We start from the raw sequence: 21,335 nt of genomic DNA on the forward strand, positions 1-21,335 counted from the left end.
AAAGGACACATGGAAGGGCAAGCAAGGATGCCCCAGTGCTCCTTGGAACTGACAAAGAGAGACAGAGGCCTGGGAGACAGGGCAGGGGCGGCCATGAGCTCCGACCTCACACTGCAGAAGAGTCACAGAAAACCCGTCTTCAACCGGCCCCTCAGAGCTGCAAGGGCACAGTGAAATGACATTTACATGCTGTGGACGCTCCTGTTTCTCCCAAGGAAATGAGTGAAAAGTTCCTGTCAGTGGGGCGGGAACGGAAGGGCCCGTGGCTCTGGGCCCAGCGTGTGGCCTTGGGCCATGGCCCAGTCACTGGGGTGCATGGCTCAGGTCATGCTGCTGGGAACCGGCCTCATCAGGCCCGGGATCACCACTGGCGACAGGGGCCCCGTCTCCAAGGCCTGTCACTCAGAACGCACCCAGCAGAACCCACTGCATCCAAGATGGCACACAGGTGCCCTCTCTTTGAGGGGATAAAAGACCCTTCCTACAAAACCAGTCACCCCTCGGTGAAAAGCCAATGTCCTCACAGGTGGGAGGCCTGCCGTTGGGAAAAGCTTGGTTTTTAGGAAAGCTACTTTATCGAAAACGATGTTGCTTCACTCCCGGGTTTGCTGGCCAAGGCCATAATGAGGTAAGAGCCAAGGGCAGGGCTCTGCAGGCACAAGTAAGGCTGGATGACCAGATTCCACAAAGTCTTCTTCGTCTTCTTTCTGGACTCTGAGATTTCAGAGGTAGCAGTCCCTCACATCTCTGCTTCTAACGGTCACCGTCCTTCACTTTGAGAGGACAAGTCCATGAACTACACACACATGGACCAGCACACGTAAAGAAACTCTGGGACAGAAACACTCCGTCGCCAGCAGCTGTTTACTCCCCAGAGTTGTTTTCATAGCTCCCCGGGGCCGGCCGTTTCCAGTAATGACTGTTGCCCTACTGGCCATCCTGTTACAGGATGGATGAAGATATCTCTTTTACCCAAACAAAACACAACACAACAAAAACAGGAAGAGAAACGACGCGAGATAAAGTTTAAGGGTTTAATATTACTGACAGTTTCCTTGGAGATCTTTGGGGTAAACAGACTCTAAATGTTCACTCAGAATTTAAAAAATTTTCTGTGTAAGTTCTATGAGTTTTAACCCGTCACCACCTCGACAGTCGGGACAGAGAGCCATGCCACCTCCCAAAGGTCTCCCTGCCGTGAATATTTACCTTTTACAAAAAATGACAACGTCTGACTCTCGGTGCCAGAGCTATTTCTATTCTGAAGGGTCACACTTAGTGCATTTTTATTTGCCAATATAAGTTCTAATTTACAAAGAGAAGAAGACTGGAAAGCCTTCACTGGAGGTCAGTGGATGGTAAATAGACACTACCCACGGTCTCTCCCTCATGTTCTGGCCAAAAAACTGATTTTTATGGTTAATGATGACATAAATTAGGTTGTGACTGGAGGGTACACTTCTGCAGCCACACAAAGCCGGATCTGAAGGGATGGTAAACATGGAGACCAGCCTACGTCCTGCCACTGAACCGCACAACTTGGTACACACACACCAACCCCGGCCACACACCCCCACCTACCAACACTTACCACATATATAATACACACTAACACACATGCCATACACAATACACCCCCCACATATACAACACAGACATATACAACATACAGCAACACACACCCCCCAACACTCACACATCCCCACCTACCAACACCTGTCATGTAGATAATACACAGTAACACATATGCCACACACAGTACACACTTCATATGTACAACACAGAGACGCATACAACATATACCCACACACACCCCAACACACCTCCCACATAACAACACATATCACATATACAACACACCAACCACACATCACATATACCACACATATCAACACACATTCACACATCCAAACACGCCATAAACATACAACATTCACACACACACACACACACACACACACACACCCCTTCAGGGAGTCCTTGAGCAGAGTGTTGCCTATCACTCTAGTCTTGGCCCCTGGACCTTTCTGATGTTGGCGGAGGTGGAGAGCGGATGCAGGAAGCCCGGCAGGTGGCAGATGCAGGGTAACTTCGTGAGGCTTGTGTGCCCGGCTCCCCACCGCCCCGAGGTTTTGGTACACGGCTCCCCACCGCCCTGAGGCTCGTGTGCCCCAGTCAAGCCGAAGATCCGAACAGCAGCAGCTGTTCGCGAGCAGCGAATGCGAGCAGCGGCAGGAGCGTGCCGGGCCCGTACCCTCAAGTCGAGAATGCTGCACCCGTGTCTCTCTCCTGACTCAGGAAGAGAGGTCGCTCCTCTCCTCAAACACTGACCCCTTCACCGCTGCACTGGACACTGTCTCTTTCTGACACCAGAGGAAGCCCACCAAACACAGTCCTTTAGCGCCTGCTGAACGTGAAGGAGGTGCTGGGCCTCCACATGTACAAGAGATGAAAAAGAAATGACATGTGACCCCAAGGAGTTTGGGGATGTCTACAGCTAACAATGGTACCAGGTCAAAGAAAACAGATGCTAAGCCCCAGGCACATAAACCAGCAAGGGGGCCCAGAGGGGAGCGTGATGGTTACTAATGGTCGAGGCAAGGTGCACACGGGCAAGACACACAGCAGCCATCTGGTTTGGTTGGTCCCTAGAACCACCTTGAGAACCGCTCTCATATCTCTCTTGTAAGAAAAAGAACATCGCCCCCCCGCCCCCCAGCTTCTTGATGTATTCTCCCACATAGACGTGCAGCACTCAAGCTCTGCCTTGGGCTCTGCTTTGGGGACCTAACCCATGACAATTGTTTCTGCAATGTCACCATCTCCATCTCTACCCAGGAATGAGGGCCAGGGCCCAACACTCAACCCCAAAGAACAGGGAGCCTCAGAGAGGTTTGGGAACTCACCTGAAGTCACACAGCTATAAAGCAGCAGATCTGGAATTCACACCCAGGTCTCTGCCAATAGAGTGAGGACGGTAAGGATGATGACAATGATGCTAAGAGTCGCAGCAGGGAAAGCAGTAAGAGCAGCTGGCGTGGGCTGAGTGCCTGCCGCGTGCCGGGCACACACTGAGCGGTGGGTGATTTACTTTATCCTCTATGGCAGAGCTCTGTACACTCAGCTCCTAAGGAAGAAGGCAAAGTTACAGGGCCCGCCACGAGCATGTTCGGAACATCTCACAAAACAGGAAGCAGAGAAGGGGTCAGCGGCCTGCACTCGCGCAAGGCTCCCTGGTCAGGTCGTGCTGCGCTCGGCCCCTTCTCTGCGCGGGGAAGTCATTTCTAATTTTCTGTAAAGGTGTAATGGGACATGACAGATGTTGGCTGATTTCGGGGAACTAATCTGTTAAAAGCCGAGTCAGCTGTCCTCGGGTTTCAAATTGAACTCTCACAGGTAGAAAGGCAAGATGGAATGAACATTTTTGGTGAGATGTGTCTGCTCCTCAAAAGGCTGATTAAGCGGACCCGTATGATCCAGGTTTCGGGGATGCTGGATGCCATGAGCCCAAGGTTTAGGGCAATGGTGACAGGACTTGTAGGAAGAGACTACAAGAAGCTGGGCATGTGGGGGGCTTCTGGTGCATAACAGTATGAGTTGAGCTATAAACATACGAGGCCACTGAAACCAACCAACCATCCATCCATCCATCCATCCATCCATCCATCCATCTATTCATTCCTTCATCCATTCATTTGGCCAGCTGGTCACCAGCCCATTCATTTGACAAAGGTGCCTTGGGGACCAGCACCTACAATAGCTACTGAGCACCAAGGGAGAGAACCCGCCTCCCCCTCACCCCACTGTTTCTGACAGATTCATGCTTCAGGCACCTCCCCCTGCTCAGGTATTTTCGCTCTCAGAGCCTGGCCCATCTTGCATGTCTAGCCAGCAGGCTGGACAGATCAAAAGGGAGTGGGGTGGAGGCAAAATTCATTCTTTTTTTTTTTTTAAGCTTTTAAGTCAGATTCTTCAACTCCAAAACCAAAATTTGGAGTTCAGTTCCAAATTCTTAGCCTCTAATACTTAAATTTGTCTACAAAGGCATTTCGCCTATATTCCCTTTCTATTAAAAATGCCACACCTGCAATTGGCGGGGAGGACAAAGCGGATCCCTGGGCGTGGGGCTGGAGTTCACACTTTGGCGGCTCCTGGCGCCCGTGTCACATTTCCCGCTGATCTCGGCCACAGTCATGTGGTCTGTTCTGCCTTACGGGCTCCCCTGCGTCTGCTCAAGCCCACCCAGAACTCAAACAAGCCTGGCCCACGAAAAGGCACAGGACGGTCAACGCCCCTGAGGGCCCTCAGTCTCTGGGTGGGGAGCCCCAGAACCCCAGCCTCCCCTTGCCTGGGGCAAGATCCCTGAGGCCTATAGCAGGCCCCTAACTCCCGGCAGTATCATCCCCCCGCCCCCCAGCTTCTTGATGTATTCTCCCACATAGACGTGCAGCACTCAAGCTCTGCCTTGGGCTCTGCTTTGGGGACCTAACCCGTGACAATTGTTTCTGCAATGTCAACATCTCCATCTCTACCCAGGAATGAGGGCCAGGGCCCAACACTCAACACCAACAGCCCAGCTCCTCCATCCGGTTTTAAGGCCCCGTGAGCCAGCAGCTGATGGAACCCAGGGAGGAAGGGAAGTCCAGACTGGAGCTGCCCTGCAGAGGCTGAGGCAGGGCGTTCCCTCCTCCTCTGGAAGCCTGGTGAGGGGGTGCAGGAGGATGGCCAGGTCTGTCCCAGCTGTGAGGCAGAGATCCGCTGCTGGGGGGGTGGGGGGGGGGGCAAAGACATGTTGGGGGGCGGCATTCCCTGGGGAGGGCACCCAGGGAGACTGGACAGAGCCATTCAAAGGCAACACAGTCTGCCTTCGGGTTTTAACAAGATATCTGCACGGGGCAGACCAGGACAGAGGAGCCCGACGCGCCCCCACTGCCTCCCCGGGGGACAGCTCACTCCGTGACAGGCTTGGGGGCAAAGCCGCACGGCTGAGGGCACTCCTACTGGCCTCTTGAAACCTCAGCACAAAGCACAGTGCCTGGCACATCTTCGGAATTCAAAAAATTACTTGTTGGGTCCAGAAATGAGGATTACAGCTTCAAACCCAGCTGTGGCCACGGGGAGAGTTCAGTAACTACTTAGCTGTAAATGCCACATCGATTGCAGATTATGCAAAGAGCCACGTGAATTAAAGTCTCCGCCATGCATTAATGCTTCCCCACGCCCACCCACCCCCATCACACCCCACTCCCGACCACCCACTTGTCAGTTTACCAACCCACATAAACCCCTCCTGTCCCATGCGCCAACTATTTTTGGATCTTCACTGTCACCACCATTGAAGCATAAACGGTCTGACCACAAGGAATCTAACAACTGGGCCCCAAGGAGGGGCTGTCAGCCACTGAGGTGAAAGGTCAACAGTTCCATGCCCGGCTGTCAACAGTGGCCCCACCGCTCCCATTTTGATGGGGCAAGTAGTAACGCCCTCTGTAGGGTGACGGACTCTGGGATCCAAGCCAACTTGAGCAACAGTTCTCAAAGGACAAAATAATAATTTTTAAAATGTAAATAAAGAAATAAAGCAGGAGGAAACTCCTGGAGGTGATAGATCTGTTTAGGGCACTAACTGCAGTGACAGTTTTACCTCCAAATTCATCAAGTTGTACACATTAAACATGTAAGGCTTTTTGTATGTCAAGGCATACCTCAATAAAGTGGCTTTAAAAAAAAGAATGAGTTGCAGAGCTTGTTTAAATCTTCTGGCCCCACCCCCAGAGAGCCTGTTTCTTAGATCTGTTTTGCAACCCAGGAATCTCCATTTTTAACAGGCACCTGGTTGGTATTGCGGGAGAAGGGTCCTTCGATCACACTTTGAAAATGACTGGTTCATACCCTCAGCTCAAGAGTGATTCCAGCCCTACCATCCTCAGGTTTGGGGACGTGTGGATGGTAGTTCTGCAGCAAGGCAGAAAATTGGGTCAAGTTTCCCGGGCATCAGCACTGCTTTTGCACCTGGGCCCTTGGCCTCCAGGGTCACTCTGGTTGGCTCATGTGATCTGTGAATTTATGTGATTTTTCCGTGTCTGTGAAGTTGTGGGTGTGTGTGTCCTTCTACATGTGGCGGGCATCTGTGTACGTCAGCATCTTTGCTAGAGCTTGGAGCTAGCTTCTGTCACCAAGATGCTCACAAGGTGTGCCTAAGCCATGTGTGGGTTTATACTGTGTCATCCGGGTTTATTTGCGTGACTGTGAACATGTGTGTGTGTGTGTAAGAACGACTAGAATACTGGGGTAGAGATACACTCAAAAAAAAACCAGAGGGGTTCTCACTTTACTTCATACTAAAGCAAAATCCAATTTCAAATTATTTCACCACACAATTCAAGGTCTGAGAGAAAAGCAAGGGAAAACTAAAGATAACCTAACAGCCCAGATAACTTATTGATTACTTCTCCTCAGAAAAGAAATTGCAACTCTAAAAGCTTTCATGTATTTATAAACCACCTCCTTCGTCTGGGTGAATGAGACTGCCAGTGGGTTGAAGATTTCACTCAATATTCTCAAGGGTAAACTAGCACCCTTTCCTGTTGCATCTACTAGTAATGAAAGACAAATTAACTGAAAAAAACTAACGCCTGCAGTTGCTTTCAGAGCTCTTCTTTTCAGTCAAACCTAACTTCCACTCAGGAATCTTTTACCCTTTTTAATCTGTATGAGCTTTGCAGTTTTGGAAACTATTTTTATGGCTTTATTAAGTTATGCCCCTTTTTTGAAGTGACTTAAGGCATTTTGGAAGATGCCGTGTTCCCTGTTGATGGGGAGGAGGTGATGGCGGGTCCCCAGTGTGAGCTGATGAGATCAAGGTCAGCGCACAGGAGAGGAAACTGTCCCCTGGCCATGGACGAAGCACAGGCCCTGGTCATAATGGGATCCAGATGGGGGAGTGGGGACAGCTCACAGTGGATATTCTATCAATACACCAACTCAGGGGAACACAGTCAGCTGGGGATGCACAGGGCCAGGGCTAGAGCTAAGATCTCTCAACTCTCCTCCCAGAGCCTGTTACTTCATAGCACTGGTGGGACTTGAAACCAGGTTCTAGAGGCCAGAGCCTCACAACTGTGCCTTAGGGAAAGCAGAGTCCATGAACAAAAGACAGCAAAACAAACCAACCAACCTATTCCCTCTAGCCAACTCTGCAATCCAATACCAGAATCTAAAGGCATTAAAAATGTTCACAAGAATTTCCCTGGGTGTCCAGTGGTTAAGAATCTGCCTTCCAAGGCAGGGGATGCAGGTTTGTTCCCTTATAAGTGGGAGTAGTGACAGACTTTATTTTCTTGGGCTTCAAAATCACTGCGAATGGTGACTGCAGCCATGAAATTAAAAGATGTTTGCTCCTTGGAAGAAAAGCTATGACAAACCTAGACGTGTATTAGCAAGCAGAGATACCACTTTGCTGACATAGGTCTGTATAGTCAGAGCTATGGTTTTTCCTGTAGTCATGTACAGATGTGAGAGTTGGACCATTAAGAAGGCTGAATGCTGAAGAATTGATGCTTTTGAACTGTGGTGCTGGAGAAGACTCTTGAGAGTCCCTTGGACAGCAAGGAGATCAAACCAGTCAATCCTAAAGGAATTCAACCCTGAATATTCACTGGAAGGACTGATGCTGAAGCTGAAGCTCCAATATTTCGGCCACCTGACATGAAGAGCTGACTCAGTGGAAAAGACTCTAACGTTGGGAAAGGTTGAAGGCAAAAGGAGAAGGGGGTGGCAGAGGATGAAATGGCTGGATAGCATCACCGACTCAATGGACATGAGTTTGAGCAAACTTCGGCAGATAGTGGACAGAGGAGCCTGGTATGCTACAGTCCATAGCGTTGCAGAGTCAGACATGACTTAGTGACTGAACAACAACAAGAGGAACTAAGATCCCACATGCTCAAGAACAAAAGAAGCCCTGCACTGCAAAGACGACCCAGAGCAGCCAAAAAAAAAAAAAAAAACAAAAAAAACCTGTTCACATTTATACTGGCGGGGGTGGGGGAATCCCCATTATAATCTATGGCCTCTTCCCTTTATTCATGAATAACTACTATTGTCTCCTAGCCTCTGCGTTCTCCCACAATTTCAATTGATTAACTTCACTAATATTCTTAACGTCACTGAATTATTCCTTTGTTAAATCCAAGCCCCTGAAGCCTCAATTAAAATTCTCCACTGTCCGGACTCCCTCACCTAACCCTTCCTTTCCAACCCAGGCCTCCAACTACTTGCAGGTCTCATGTCGTTTTCCCCACCCCACCATATTCCCTTATTTATTCTAGTCTTCGTGCCTCTCAGGCTGCCCCCCACCCCCCTCTCACATTTCCTTCAAGATGGACCTCAACAGTCCTTCAATATATAGCTGTGCTCTATAAATCTTCCCTATTAATCCATCTTGCAAACTCTTTCATTGACTTTGAATCTCTTTTACCGGTTTTTCTCATCACGGGTTCCCTAGAGTCTCAATGAGTATCTGCTGAGTGATCAAACATTTGCAATATCAAAGTATCAGAATTACACTCCAGGCAATCTGCTTGTGTCTTTTAATCTCCTCAGAGAAACCATAAACTCCTCCAGATTGGAAATCTTGTGTCTTATCTCTCCTACCCTTCAGTACATCCACCACAGGACAGATGGTAGGCACCCAATGCACGTGTGATGAACTGAACCGAATTAAAATATATCTCAACCCCCAATTTGAAGACAGTGTCTGAAACCTTTAGAACCAGGCAAAAAAGGCTGGATTATTCTAAAGGAAAAGATTACTGGCCATTTTTTATGTCCTAAATTTTTATGCACACACACACCCCTACTTCTTTGGTCCTGGTAACAGTCTTAAGCATTTCAAACGAAATCTAGACAAGAGTATTTTGAACAGCTTGGAGCAGAAACAAACAAAACATTCACACATTTTAATCACTATCTCCTGCCTGAATGGCATGTCTTTTTCTTTTTCCTGGGTAGAGTTTAATATTTAGTCTTGTTTGCAGTCTGCCGGTCACACTGACAGTGGAAATATCCAAGCATCGATTTACTGCTTGCTCCAAAAAAAGAAAAATAACTGGCATCGATGTAGAATCAAATGCAGTAGTCCCTCCCCCTTAATCATAGTCAACCTCAATTCAAAAACATTAAGTGAAAAATTCCAGAAACGAACAATTCTTAAGTTTTAAACTGCCTGCTAGTCTGAGGAGCATGATAATATCTCACCAAGCTCCAGTCTATCCCAGCCAGGACGGGAATCTCCCCTTCGCCCAGCATGTTCTGCCCATGAGCCCCCAGTAATGTCTCCTGGTAGCCAATCTGACGATTGGATAGACTGTGGTATGGCAGTGCTTGTGTTCAGGTAGCCCTTATTTTACTTAATAACAGCCCCAAACCACAAAAGTAGTAATATGCTGGCAATTCAGAGATACCAAAGAGAAGCCATAAAGAGCTTCTTTTAAGTGAAAAGGTGAAAGTTCTCCATTAAATAAGGAAAGAAAAAAGGTATGCTGAGGTTGCTAAGATCTATGTTAAGCATGTTGTTGCTTAGTCACTAAGTCATATCTAAGTCTTAGCAACCCCATGGACTGTATGTAGTCCGACAGACTCCTCTGTCCAGGGAGGAGCTCCTCTGTCCATTTTCCCAACCCAGGGATCAACCCCAATTCTCCTGTATCTCCTGCACTGGCAGGTGGGTTCTTTACCACTGAGCCACCAGCGAAGCCTCTGGGTCGGGAAGATCCCCTGGAGAAGGAAATGGCAATCCACTCTAGCATTCTTGCCTGAAAAACCCCATGGACAGAGGAGTCTGGTGGGCTACAGTCCATGGGGTTGCAAAGAGTTGGACATGACTGAGGACTAAGCATTGGGGATTGGAATACATAGGTTTGGAACTATCCTCAGTTTCAAGCACCCACTGGGAGTCTTGGAACACAACCCAGAAGGTAAGACAGGGCTGCTGCAGGGAAATAGCAGGGGCTTCCCAGGTGTGTTCAGAGACCTGCCCGGGACTGCCTCCACATCCACTCCTCGGGGAGTGAGCACTTGAAAGGCGACTCCACTAAGGAAATTCCTTTCTCCCTGAGTGGGTCTCTGACCACCTGCACAAGCTCACCTTTGATTCCCCGTGGTGAGTCCTGGGACGTGTGCAACGGGAAGACGTCTCTGGGGGTCCCCCTCTGGAGAACTGGGGTGCAGTGGGTCTGGGGCAGGACTGTGGCGTAAGTGGGTTCTTAACAAACTCTCCAGGTGATTCTTACGCACAATAAAGCCTGAGGACCAGTATGGTTGGTTGGTTTAACAAAGTAACTGACCTTCAACTTGGAAGGTCAGGTTGGAAGGGGTTACCCATGCATCAAACAATGAAAACAAGCAGCCTTTCTTTCCTAAGAAACACACTGTCGGGCTTGCCCCACAGAATACCTACAGCAACGTGTTGAACCTCGACCAAGCACATGCCTAATAGCTGGGGAAAACTATTTGCTTCCCAAGACCCACCTACTTTTCCATGTACCTCCCCTCCCTCCCAGGAGGACAGGAAGATCTCTACATCATAAGGTTTCCACATCGCTAGGTGGGGAAGAGGGTGGGATGAGACATTTAGTACTGTCCATTCAAAAACAGGGCAGGAAATGTAAACCTTCTCCCCTTTGAAAGTGGGATCCCTAAAGCAACTACACATGCATGCTAAGTCGCTTCAGTCATGTCCGACTCTTTGTGACCCCATGGATTGTGGCCCGCCAGGCTCCTCTGTCCCTGGGATTCTCCAGGCAAGGATACTGAAGTGAGTTGCCATGCCCTCCTCCAGCTGCTGGTGGTTTAGTTGCTAAGTCGTGTCAGACTCTTCTGACATCATGGACTGTAGCCTGCCAATCTCCTCTGTCCATGGGATTCTCCAGGCAAGAATACTGGAGTCGGTTGCCATTTCTTTTTCTAGGGGATCTTCCTGACCCAGGAATCAAACCTGGGTCTCCTGCATTGCAGGCAGATTCTTTACCAACTGAGCTGGTCTTCCCAATCCAGGAATTGAACCCAGGTCTCCTGCACTGCAGGTGGATTCTTTACCATCTGAGCCACCAGGGAAGCCCAAGAATACTAGAGTGGGTAGCCTTTCCCTTCTCCAGGGGAATCTTCCTGACTCAGGAATCGAACCAGAGTCTCCTGCATTGCAAGCGGATTCTTTACCAGCTGAGCAACCAGGGATGCCTGCTTTAAGTATGCATTGCCTTTTAAACAGAGCTTTTAAAAGCCTTTTTACAAGTTGCTGGGTTTGATTTTTAGTAAACATGAATACAGCCAGTATTCTTTACTAAACAGCATCAACTTAACAAAATAATAAAAGCCTGAGCATCCTGACTCTGCTGCAGTTCACCCTAAATTCAGGCCAACACCCAGGAAGAAGTGGCCTCTGACATGCTGGTCTGGCACCCCCAAGCGTAGAGGGACAACGGCGGCGGGGAGCTAGCTACAGCGCTGAAAATCCCTCAGACGGGCGGGTGAGCCTACGTGATGCCACCCAGACTGCACGTTGCGAGAAGGGCACTTCAAGAGAACGCCTGCCATCCCAGCCCTGCCCAACCACCTCCTTCACACCCTCCCCTGGGGTGGAGGCCCAGGCCCCCTTCCACAGCGGCCACGGCACCAGCAGCCTCCCTCTCTGCTTGGCTCTGGGGCTGAGGGTCCGACAGCTGACCACAGAGGCTTAAGAAGCAGGTGAGTGGAGAGGAACCGGGTGAGCAATACGGATTCACCCCTCCAGAAACCTAGGGGACACGGACATGAGGCTCCTTCCTGGATGCTCAAGAAGGGATGGGGGGATGGTGGTGGATGGAACAGGTGGAATGGCCTGCAAACCTGTTTGAGTCAGGACTGAGATGAGGGAAGTGGGGGACCATGGGGATGCCTGTCTCGTGGCCACAGACCATCCAGGGGAGGGGGCGCGAGGTCATGGATGGAGACTCAAGGGTGAGGGCTGGGCTGGGTCAGGAGACCCTGGGGTGAGGGCACCTGTGAAGATCTGGCCAGGTGGAGGGGTGGGCAGATGGGCAGACAAGGTGGGGAGGCGCCAGGATGGCCTCAGAATGGGTTGATGGGCTGGCTGTGCCTACATGGCTCAGACACACTCACCTCCTCCGTGGCCGGGACGGATGGGTGAGCGGAAAGCATGTGCACCCTCGAGGGCCGGGCCCACAGGGCCTAGGAACGATGAAGTCGAGGGATTCAGGTTTTACCGCTCACGTGTCAACCTCCTAAATGTGTTGTCAGCCCCCATCTTCTCGTGGGGGTTTTAGTTTCACTTCTTGCCAACCTCCACGAGTCTTGGACCGTTCAAACATTCCCTCAAGCGCAGACCACTGCCGTCTCCCAGAACAGACTTACTTGCTCCCATTCCTATCCAAGCCCTGGGCATCCACCACGTGCCGGACTCAGAGCTGAGCATCCAAGCCATGTCCCAGCTCCATCATCCAACAGCCCCACACAGCTGGTGCCCGGACCCACCCAGTTTATGGGTCAGGAACGAAGGAGGAAGAGAACGAGGCAACCAGCCTAGCCACACACTTTAGTGAGTAGAGCAACGAGCTGCCCTGACCTGAGCCAGTGCTCTCATCTGGGTCCCTCCTGAGCGGTGCCTCTCAACCTTGGCTGAGGGCTGGGAGCCCCAGGAGAGCCGTGACAATCACCCGCAATCACCCCTGCAGGACACCTCCCCCAGAGACGTCCGTTCAGAGACTGGGACCTAAATCAGGTGTTTTTTTTTTGTTTTTTTTTTAAAGCTCCGTCCACCCGCTGGTAACTTTGACACGGAGCCAAGGGTGGGAAGCTGTATAGATACTACAGACTCCAGGATGGTGAGGGCCTTGCCCCTGCTGTCCTGGCTGTGTTCCTGTCCCCAGCGCTGTGCCTGGCTCATGAAAGAAGTGAAATAAATCCTTGTTGAGTGAAGGAATGGAAGTTTCACATTTTCCCGCCAAGGATGTTACAATCCTCCTCCTGACCCCAAACCTGGAGTTCTCCCATCACCAGAGCAGGCTGCCTGGTCCCCAGGCTACAGACCCTCCCCCGGCCTCCTCCTTATACAGAGACATAGAGCCACCTTCTCAGAGCATCACTTTCATCCCATTACCCTCTGCTGGGCAAATGCTTCAGTGCTTGCTCCATGTTTACAAACGCAACTGCAACCCCGTAGTCTGGTAGCTCAGACCCCAGCATCCTGGTCCCAACCTATCGTTGTGATCAGGTCTTCCACCCCTCCACCCCTCTGTTCTGGCCAGGTGGGGAGTCCTCCTGGTCCGCTGCGAGTCTTTTTGTGCATTTTGCTGGAACGACTTCATAATGTGTGTCCCTCTCTCTCCTTCACCTACATCTGGGTTCTATCTGTCCATGACGACCTGACTCCCCTGCCATGTCTCTGCTCTTAGCCCCAGCCCCACCCTGCCAGGAATCCCTCCCAACTCTGAACATCTGTGCCAAGAATCTTACTTGGCTCTGTTTTCACGTGACTTCTAATCATCGTTTCCAAGTGCACATGTCCTAATTTCCCGACTAAATCATGACCACTGAGAGCAGCAATTTTATCTCCCCGGCAGCGACCAACACGGCACACGCCTTGTGAGTGCCGCTGGGCATTCAGCATCTCTTATCTCAGGGCAGACGGCCTTACCTGTAATATCTAGACTGTAGGTAGGTGGAGCACACAGCCTTGGACACGTGACTGGCGGAACCGAAGTCGATGACCTTCACCCTGTACGGCTGTCTGGATGGATCCACCAACATGATGTTCTCCGGTTTGAGGTCGGCATGGATAAGACCTAGACTTTTCAATTTCATCAGGGCGGTGGCGACCTGCTGGAGGACCGGGCGAATGTACTTGAGGGGCAAGGGGCTGAACTTGTTCTGCTTCAGAAAGTCATAGAGGTTCTGCTCCAGCATCTCGAACACCAAGCACGTGTGGTTCTTGTGCTGGAAGCACTCGTAGGCGCGGACGAAGTTGTAGTCGTCGGCGCTCTCTGTGCTCAGACGCGCCAGGATGCTCACCTCGATCTGGCCTTGGCGGGCATACGACGGGTGGTTCTTCAGGATCTTGATGGCCACGATCTCGTTGGTGCCCCGCTTCCAGCACTTGACCACTTGCCCGAACGTCCCTCGGCCCAGGAACTCTAAGACCTCGTACGTGTTGGTCATGGAGCACAGCACCTCATGCTGGACCAGCTGGTAATCCCCCTCGCTGTTGGAGCCGCTGTTTTTGGAGGTGGCAGTCGAGGTGGTGGCAGTGGCTACGGTGGCCCCGCTCGCATTGTTCTGGATCATGGGTGGATGCTCTTCGATGATCTGCACGCTGCTCGTGTTCTCGATCTCCTCACTCTTCCGCTTGAGTCCGCATTTTTGGTAGGTGTCAAGAAGGCTCACAGTGCTGCGACGCATGAGGTTGTGCGGTCCGCCGAGGACGGGCCCGGAGACGGAAGTGCTGCTGGCTGAGGTCACGACGATGTGCCCGGTGCTTCCTGGGAAGATGATGGTCTGCTCATACGGGAGGCTGGGGTTGGGGATGGGCAGGGAGGCGCTGACGGTCGCGGCGGCTGGCTGGGACGGTGGCGCGTTCTTGCTCGGGCCGTACACTTTGCTGTGGGAGCCGTACCCGGTCATGTCCCAGTTGGAGCTCGGCTCTACTTTCAGTTTCTTCACGCTACAGAAGGCACTTGATTGAAGGGTGTGAGGGGAGAAAACTTGCACATGTGAGGCCATACCTGCGGGGGGAGAAAGAGATATATGAGTTGCCGTTGCGTGAATGAACGCGACACGGCCCCTTGGGTTCTGACCGGCGGCACGGGTCCTAGAGAATACTGTCTTCCCACTTCAAAGCAAGGGCGAAGCGGCTTCCCTGGTGGTCCGGGGGTGAAGAATGTGCCTTGCGACGCAGGGGGACGCCAGTTCGATCCCTGGTCAGGGAAGATCTCACATGCTGCGGAGTGACTAACCCCATGCATCACAACTACTGAAGCTTGCACACCCTAGAGCCTGTGCTCCACAACCAGAGACGCCACCGCAATGAGAAGCCCGAGCACCGCAACTAGAGAGGAGCCCCCCACTCGTCGCAACTTCAGAAAGCCCGCATGCAGCAATGAAGACCCAGCGCAGCCAAAAAATAAATGAATTTAAAAAAAAAAAGGTTGGAAAATCGAATCTATTCCACCCAGAAGCACAGTCTGGTCACTAAGCCTGTGGGCCCAAGGAGTTCCAGAAGACTCGTAGGGTGGGAATACGGCCAAATCTCAGAGATGGAATTAGAATACCAGAATTTAGTTCACCATGTTGGGTTTTTTTCTAATAAATATTGTCTGCAATAGAAACAAATTCTTCCTCAGTTCTCACCGGGTGGCAACCCAGTTAAAACTGAAGGCTGCCTCAGGTGGCCCGGTTACCTGTCGTATACTTAGTTGTCTCACACGGTTCCAGTACTCCCTGGCCATACACAGGCCCTGCAAGTGTCAGGCTTGCTCATTTGAGGAAAAAGCTTCCCACACAGGTCCAATCACGGAGCCACTAGTGATCTGCTAGCTTCCGGATGAACCATAATTACCCGCTGGTGTCTTAGTCACCTTAAATCATTCTGTAGGGCTGGATCGACCAGCAGTTGGTCTGACGTTTTCACTGAGATAGTCTGAATCATTTTATCAACTTTTTTTTGGGGGGGGAGGGGGAGGCTGGGGGAATGGGTAGCATAATTCATGGGCTCTATTTACTCTCTTTTCCTGCTAAAGTCATGTATCGATCAATTTATCTAGAAAGTATTATTATTTCATATCAAAACCTCATCCACAATTTAAGGAACCTCAGTAATCTAGAAGACCATAACTATGGAATAGCTGTGCAATTTGTAACTATGGATATGCTGGACACAGACAAAAATTCACACAATGAATTAAGGAAAAGTAACGAGGCGATGAGGAAGGGTAAGTCTTTACAGGTAAAAGCAGAAATAAACACTGCCCATCTTCTAAAGTGTAGTTAAGAGACATTTCCTATAAAAGCACACAGAAAGTGTGGCTTCTCTGGAGCACCATCGGTGTTAAGTGATCCCAGTGTGTGTGTCTTTCCGACCCCCTAGCATTGCCTGTGGGTGGTTATTTAACATTTTCCCTTTGATCTCATCTACCTTTTCCCTCAGCAACAACCCACGTTCCACATAGTCCAGAAGCCTGAGGCCAGCAGCCTTGCTTTCCACGTCTATTCTCTTCATTTCGAAACACCCCTGAATTTATCCCTGCCCTCCATCCTCTCTTCCATCTCTCCGGTCTCAGGAGAAGGGTCTCCCTGTTCTGACACTAAAAGTTGCCCGAATTCTCAGGATTCAGCCTCTCCCATTTCCTTTTGAATTCCCTCCATGGTCTGTTCTCTTTCGCTTTTCAATTTCTCTGTGTTAACTGGATCCAAGTTCTTAGCAGGTACTTAATACAGTTTTGCCAAAAGAATCAACGACAGTCTTTCTTCTGCCTTCACATTGTGCACATGGACACTCTCAGCTCGGAAGGGGAGTACCAGCTGAATCTGTCCCTTTTGATCCTTCCCTTCTTCTCACCTGTAATCAGTGGTTGATGCTCCCTTGTCTTCAAGGCTCACTCCTTAATCCCTCTCCACCCGTGCACACATACACCCTGGAGAGGAGTGCCCTCTTAAAGGTAAACAACTTCCTAACTGCCCAATAAACGGCCTTTTTTCAGCTTCTATTCTTTGCCCTCTTGACAACTGACCAATCTGACACTGCTGACCACGACTTCCTTCTTGATGCTCTTATCTGTGTGCCCTGTGAATCTGTAAACTCCCCATCCCACATCTGATCGCACACTGTGCCGGCTGCTTCCTCCTCCTCCTTTAAAATGCGGGCATCGCCAGTGTTTGGACTTTGCTCTCTCTGGAGTTAAGCTCTCATCCCTATGCAGGCGACCCCCACATGCTCATCACAGGCCAACTGCTCTGTTGTGCCTTCCAGGAAGGTTATTTCTGCCTCCTGCTACAATATCATAGATGATCTTCCAAAGATGAACTCCCTATCTTTTCCTAAAAATCGAGCCATTTCACCTCCGTGATCATTTCCCCATGTCTGTTCATAAAATATTCTTCTAGTCACTTGGTTCCAAAACTGTGGATTTGCCTTTGATGATTCTTCTTCGCCTCCATGGACAAGAAGGTGTGGACTCTTATTTCTCCATCCTCCAGAACGTCTCTTGTAACCACCTCTTTGCTTCTGTTCTTGCTGCCACTTCCACAGTGACAACATTTATCACTCTCCAGTAGAGCAAAGCAAGCACAGACATCTGGCCTACCTGAGCGCTCTTTCTTCCCCCAATCTGCCCATATTCAGCCACCGGATTATCTTCCTAGAACATTTCTAAGCATGTCACTCCTCTGTCCGAAAACTTTCAATGATTCCTTAGTGCCTAGAAGATAAATTTGAGGACTCTTAACACCTTCACATTTTGATCTGAACTGCTTTGCTGGCTTTACCTCCAACTATTAACCTTCCTGAACCCTCAGTTCTAACTAAGCTGTTCTGCTCACTGTTTCTAGATTGTCTCTTTTGTTTCCTAACACCATGCTCTTTATGCAGTGCCCCCTACCCCCATCTGGCATGCCTTCACCACTTCTCTCAAGTTATCCAAAGATGAAACAATTCAGATGCCTCTTCTCCCCGGACACCGCCAACCCACAGTGATATTCCCAATTCTCCGTTTCTAAGCCACTTACCACGTGCACTGCCCATTTGCTCACAAATTCATTTCTACCTTGCAGAATATCTTGTCTTGAGTTGAATGACTTAGCTTTTGTGCTATGTAACTTTTTCCATGTTTAAGTCGTGTTTCCATAACAAGGCTACATTCAGAGGGCATGTGGTACAGTTTACACCCCATACTTCTTTTCTTCCCCCAGCATTAAGCCAAAATTGTTATATATAGGAGGCCTTCAGTTGATAGAATGAAGCACTCTATCTGACCAGGCCTCCAGGAGAGCTTAGTTCTCTAACAACAGAGTAATCACCAGTCACAAGTACCTACGGAACCTGGCCTCTCTCCGGAGAATAAAGAAAAACCTGCTTATACTTTTCCACCCAAAACAGGGCAGAGCCTAGGTAGCTCCTGTTCTGGTGTCAGCAACTGTGTTCTATCTATACTTCATCTTCGATGTGCTCTGACTTCCCAGGGTCAACCTCAGCCCAACACCCAACACCTGCTCTGAACCCTACCTTGACCCTGACCACATAGATCTGACAGAGGCTTCCTGTCTTGTTTGGTTCCTGAACTCCAGTATCTACTTGTGTGACATGACTACACTTCTGTAGACAGCCTTTTGCCTAACAAGACTATTCTGGCTTGCTCATTCAGAATTCAAAACTTAGCCTGTTTCATCCTGCTGTACTTTTTGTTCAAGTCATTTTCCCCTCAATTCTATAATAGCACAGAAAATGTCTATTCTATATACATCAGTATTAAATAACCATACTGTTCTAGATCAAACCAGTCAATCCTAAAGGAAATCAACCCTGAATATTCATTGGAAAGATTCATGTTGAAGCCAAAGCTCCAATACTTTGGTCATCTGATGCCAAGAGCCAACTCACTGGAAAAGATCCTGATGCTGGGAAAGACTGAAGGCAAGAGGAGGAGGGGATGACAGAGGATGAGATGTTTGGATGGCATCACTGACTCAATGGACAGGAGTTTGAGCAAACTCTGGGAGATGGTGAAGGACAGGGAGACCTGGCATGTGGCAGTCCATGGGGTCTTAAAGAGTCAGACATGACTGAGCGAATGAACAACAACTGTTTCAGATATTTTATACAATATATAAATGACCAATCCCTTGGCTTTTGGTAACTTTATCCCTGAAAAGGCAAAGCAGTAAGGATTTCCTTTATTCTCTGGTATGAAGCTTGCCCCTAACTTCTTCATCCTTGGTATTTTGAGGCAGGAGGACTAAGGCCAAGGAATTGCTGGGGGAGGGGGGTGGGCTGTGCAGTGAAGAGGTCAGAGGTGGCAGAAGAAACATGCTGAAGTTACATAAAGGAGATGCAATTCTATTCTCTGTTTTCACTGTTTCAAAAAATCTTGGTGGAAAGGCCAGGGTATAGAAGTGGAATTTTACAAAGGGGAAGAGAATGGCTTATGACTTGTTTGCTACTGGGATGACAGCCAGGGGGCATAAAACTGTGGAAATTGTCATTTGCTGTCTCTGGTGACAGAGTCCCAGGATCAGAGAAGAGATCTGCATGGCTAGAGATGCCCTTTGCCACACCAGCCTGGCCTGGTATGGCCACTGCTGCCCCTTCATAAGATCAGCAGCCACTGTTCTAAGAACCAGTCACAAGTCCTGATACAGTCTTATTTCCCAACCCCCTAGCTTTACGAGATGTAACTGACATGAAATTGTGGAAGTCTGATGTGTACAACGTGATGATTTGGTATGCGTTGATATTGCAAAATGATAATCATAAGGTTAGTTACCACCTCCATCACCTCACACCTTACCTTTTGTGTGTGTGTGGTGAGAACATTTTAAGATTTACTCTCTTAGCAACTTTCAAGGATACAATACATACAGCTTGTTAACTACAGTCATCAGATTGTACATTACATCCCCAAGCTTACTTATCTTGGAGCTGGAGGTTTGCCAATACAGTCTTATTACCCTTATTCTTTAGCAGAGGTCATTTTGCTTTACAAAGCAAACTGCTCAAAGAAAATATAGCGAAAGACAGTCTCCAATAATAACAACAACAATAATTTATTTTTAAATCTCCAACCTATAAGGGTTTATAAAAGACTGTTGGTAGCTGCATAGCTTAGTCTTAATCCTACAGGAATAACCAAACTTATGCAAACACTTCTTTTTGAGAATATTTTTCTGGAACAAAACCTCCTGATTAATGGAGTCCCCAGGGAGCCCAATGCACACCTTTTGCATTTGATTTATTCAGATCCCCCAAGGCTGGGGACGAAGAAGGCGACCGTGTTTATGTTTCCCACTCTCAGTCAGTCAGTTCAGTCGCTCAGTCGTGTCCGTCTTTTTGCGACCCCATGAATCGCAGCATGCCAGGGCTCCCTGTCCATCACCAACTCCCAGAGTTTACTCAAACTCATGTCCATCGAGTCAGTGATGCCATCCAGCCATCTCATCCTCTGTCGTCCCCTTCTCCTCCTGCCCCCAATCCCTTCCAGCATCAGGGTCTCTTCCAATGAGTCAACTCTTCACATGAGGTGGCCAAACTACTGGAGTTTCAGCTTCAGCATCAGTCCTTCCAATGAACACCCAGGACTGATCTCCTTTAGGATGGACTGGTTGGATCTCCTTGCAGTCCAAGGGACTCTCAAGAGTCTTCTCCAACACCACAGTTCAAAAGCATCAATTCTTCGGTGCTCAGCTTTCTTCACAGTCCAACTCTCACATCCATACATGACCACTGGAAAAACCATAGCCTTGACCAGACGGACCTTTGTTGGCAAAGTAATGTCTCTGCTTTTTAATATGCTGTCTAGGTTGGTCATAACTTTGCTTCCAAGGAGTAAGCGTCTTTTAATTTCATGGCTGCAGTCACCATCTGCAGTGATTTTGGAGCCCCAAAAAATAAATTCTGACACTGCTTCCACCGTTTCCCCATCTATTTCCCATGAAGTGATGGGACCAGATGCCATGATCTTAGTTTTCAAGCTATTTCCTCTCATCTCTTTCTTTTTTTCTTTTTGGCTGCACTGGGTCTTTGTTGCTTTGCATGGTCTTTCTCTAGTTGCAGTGAGCAGGGTCTACTCTCTACTCATGCTCGGAGCTTCTCTTGTTGAGGAGCACAGGCTCTAGGGCATGTGGGTTTCAGCAGTTGTAGTGAATGGGCTTAGCTGCTCTGAGGAAAGCTACAAAGTTGTGGGATCTTCCCGGACCAGGGACCAAACCCGTGTCCCCCTGGTTGGCAGGAGGATTCTTATCCACTGCGCCACCAGGCAAGTCCTGTTTCATTTCATTTCTCTCTGTGTTGAACTCTGTACTCTGCAAGGCCTGCCACCCTCCTTATTGGTCGATTTTCTTTTCAGAAAAGGCAGGGGGGTTAATGGACATTTTCGGTTTGATCTTACAGCACAATCTCAATTGCTTTCTAAGTCATCTCTGCCCTTCCTATTTGGCTCTTGGAAGAGAAAGAGAATTTTTCTCCTCCTTCCACGGGAGACTAGGGTGAGGGGGGTGGTTCTGAGCTCATGAGGAGGGACCTGGGAAATCACTGTAGGATAAATCTGCAAAATTCAACACCTGCTCCCTAGAGG

The 21,335-nt window shown here is 49.3% G+C and overlaps 1 protein-coding gene across 2 annotated transcripts in view; it reads right to left on the reverse strand.

Annotated features, from left to right (window-relative positions):
- Positions 1 to 21,335, reverse strand: part of HIPK2 (homeodomain interacting protein kinase 2) — a 208,070-nt gene that overhangs the window by 130,559 nt on the left and 56,176 nt on the right. For both annotated transcript variants that reach the window (XM_043873196.1, XM_043873197.1), the window contains exon 2: positions 13,694 to 14,777. In XM_043873196.1, coding sequence (XP_043729131.1) covers positions 13,694 to 14,777 — 1,084 coding nt within the window. The remainder of the gene's footprint in view (positions 1 to 13,693; positions 14,778 to 21,335) is intronic.

The sequence above is a fragment of the Cervus elaphus genome, chromosome 18 (assembly GCF_910594005.1).
Source record: "Cervus elaphus chromosome 18, mCerEla1.1, whole genome shotgun sequence".
Taxonomy (NCBI): Eukaryota; Metazoa; Chordata; class Mammalia; order Artiodactyla; family Cervidae; genus Cervus; species Cervus elaphus.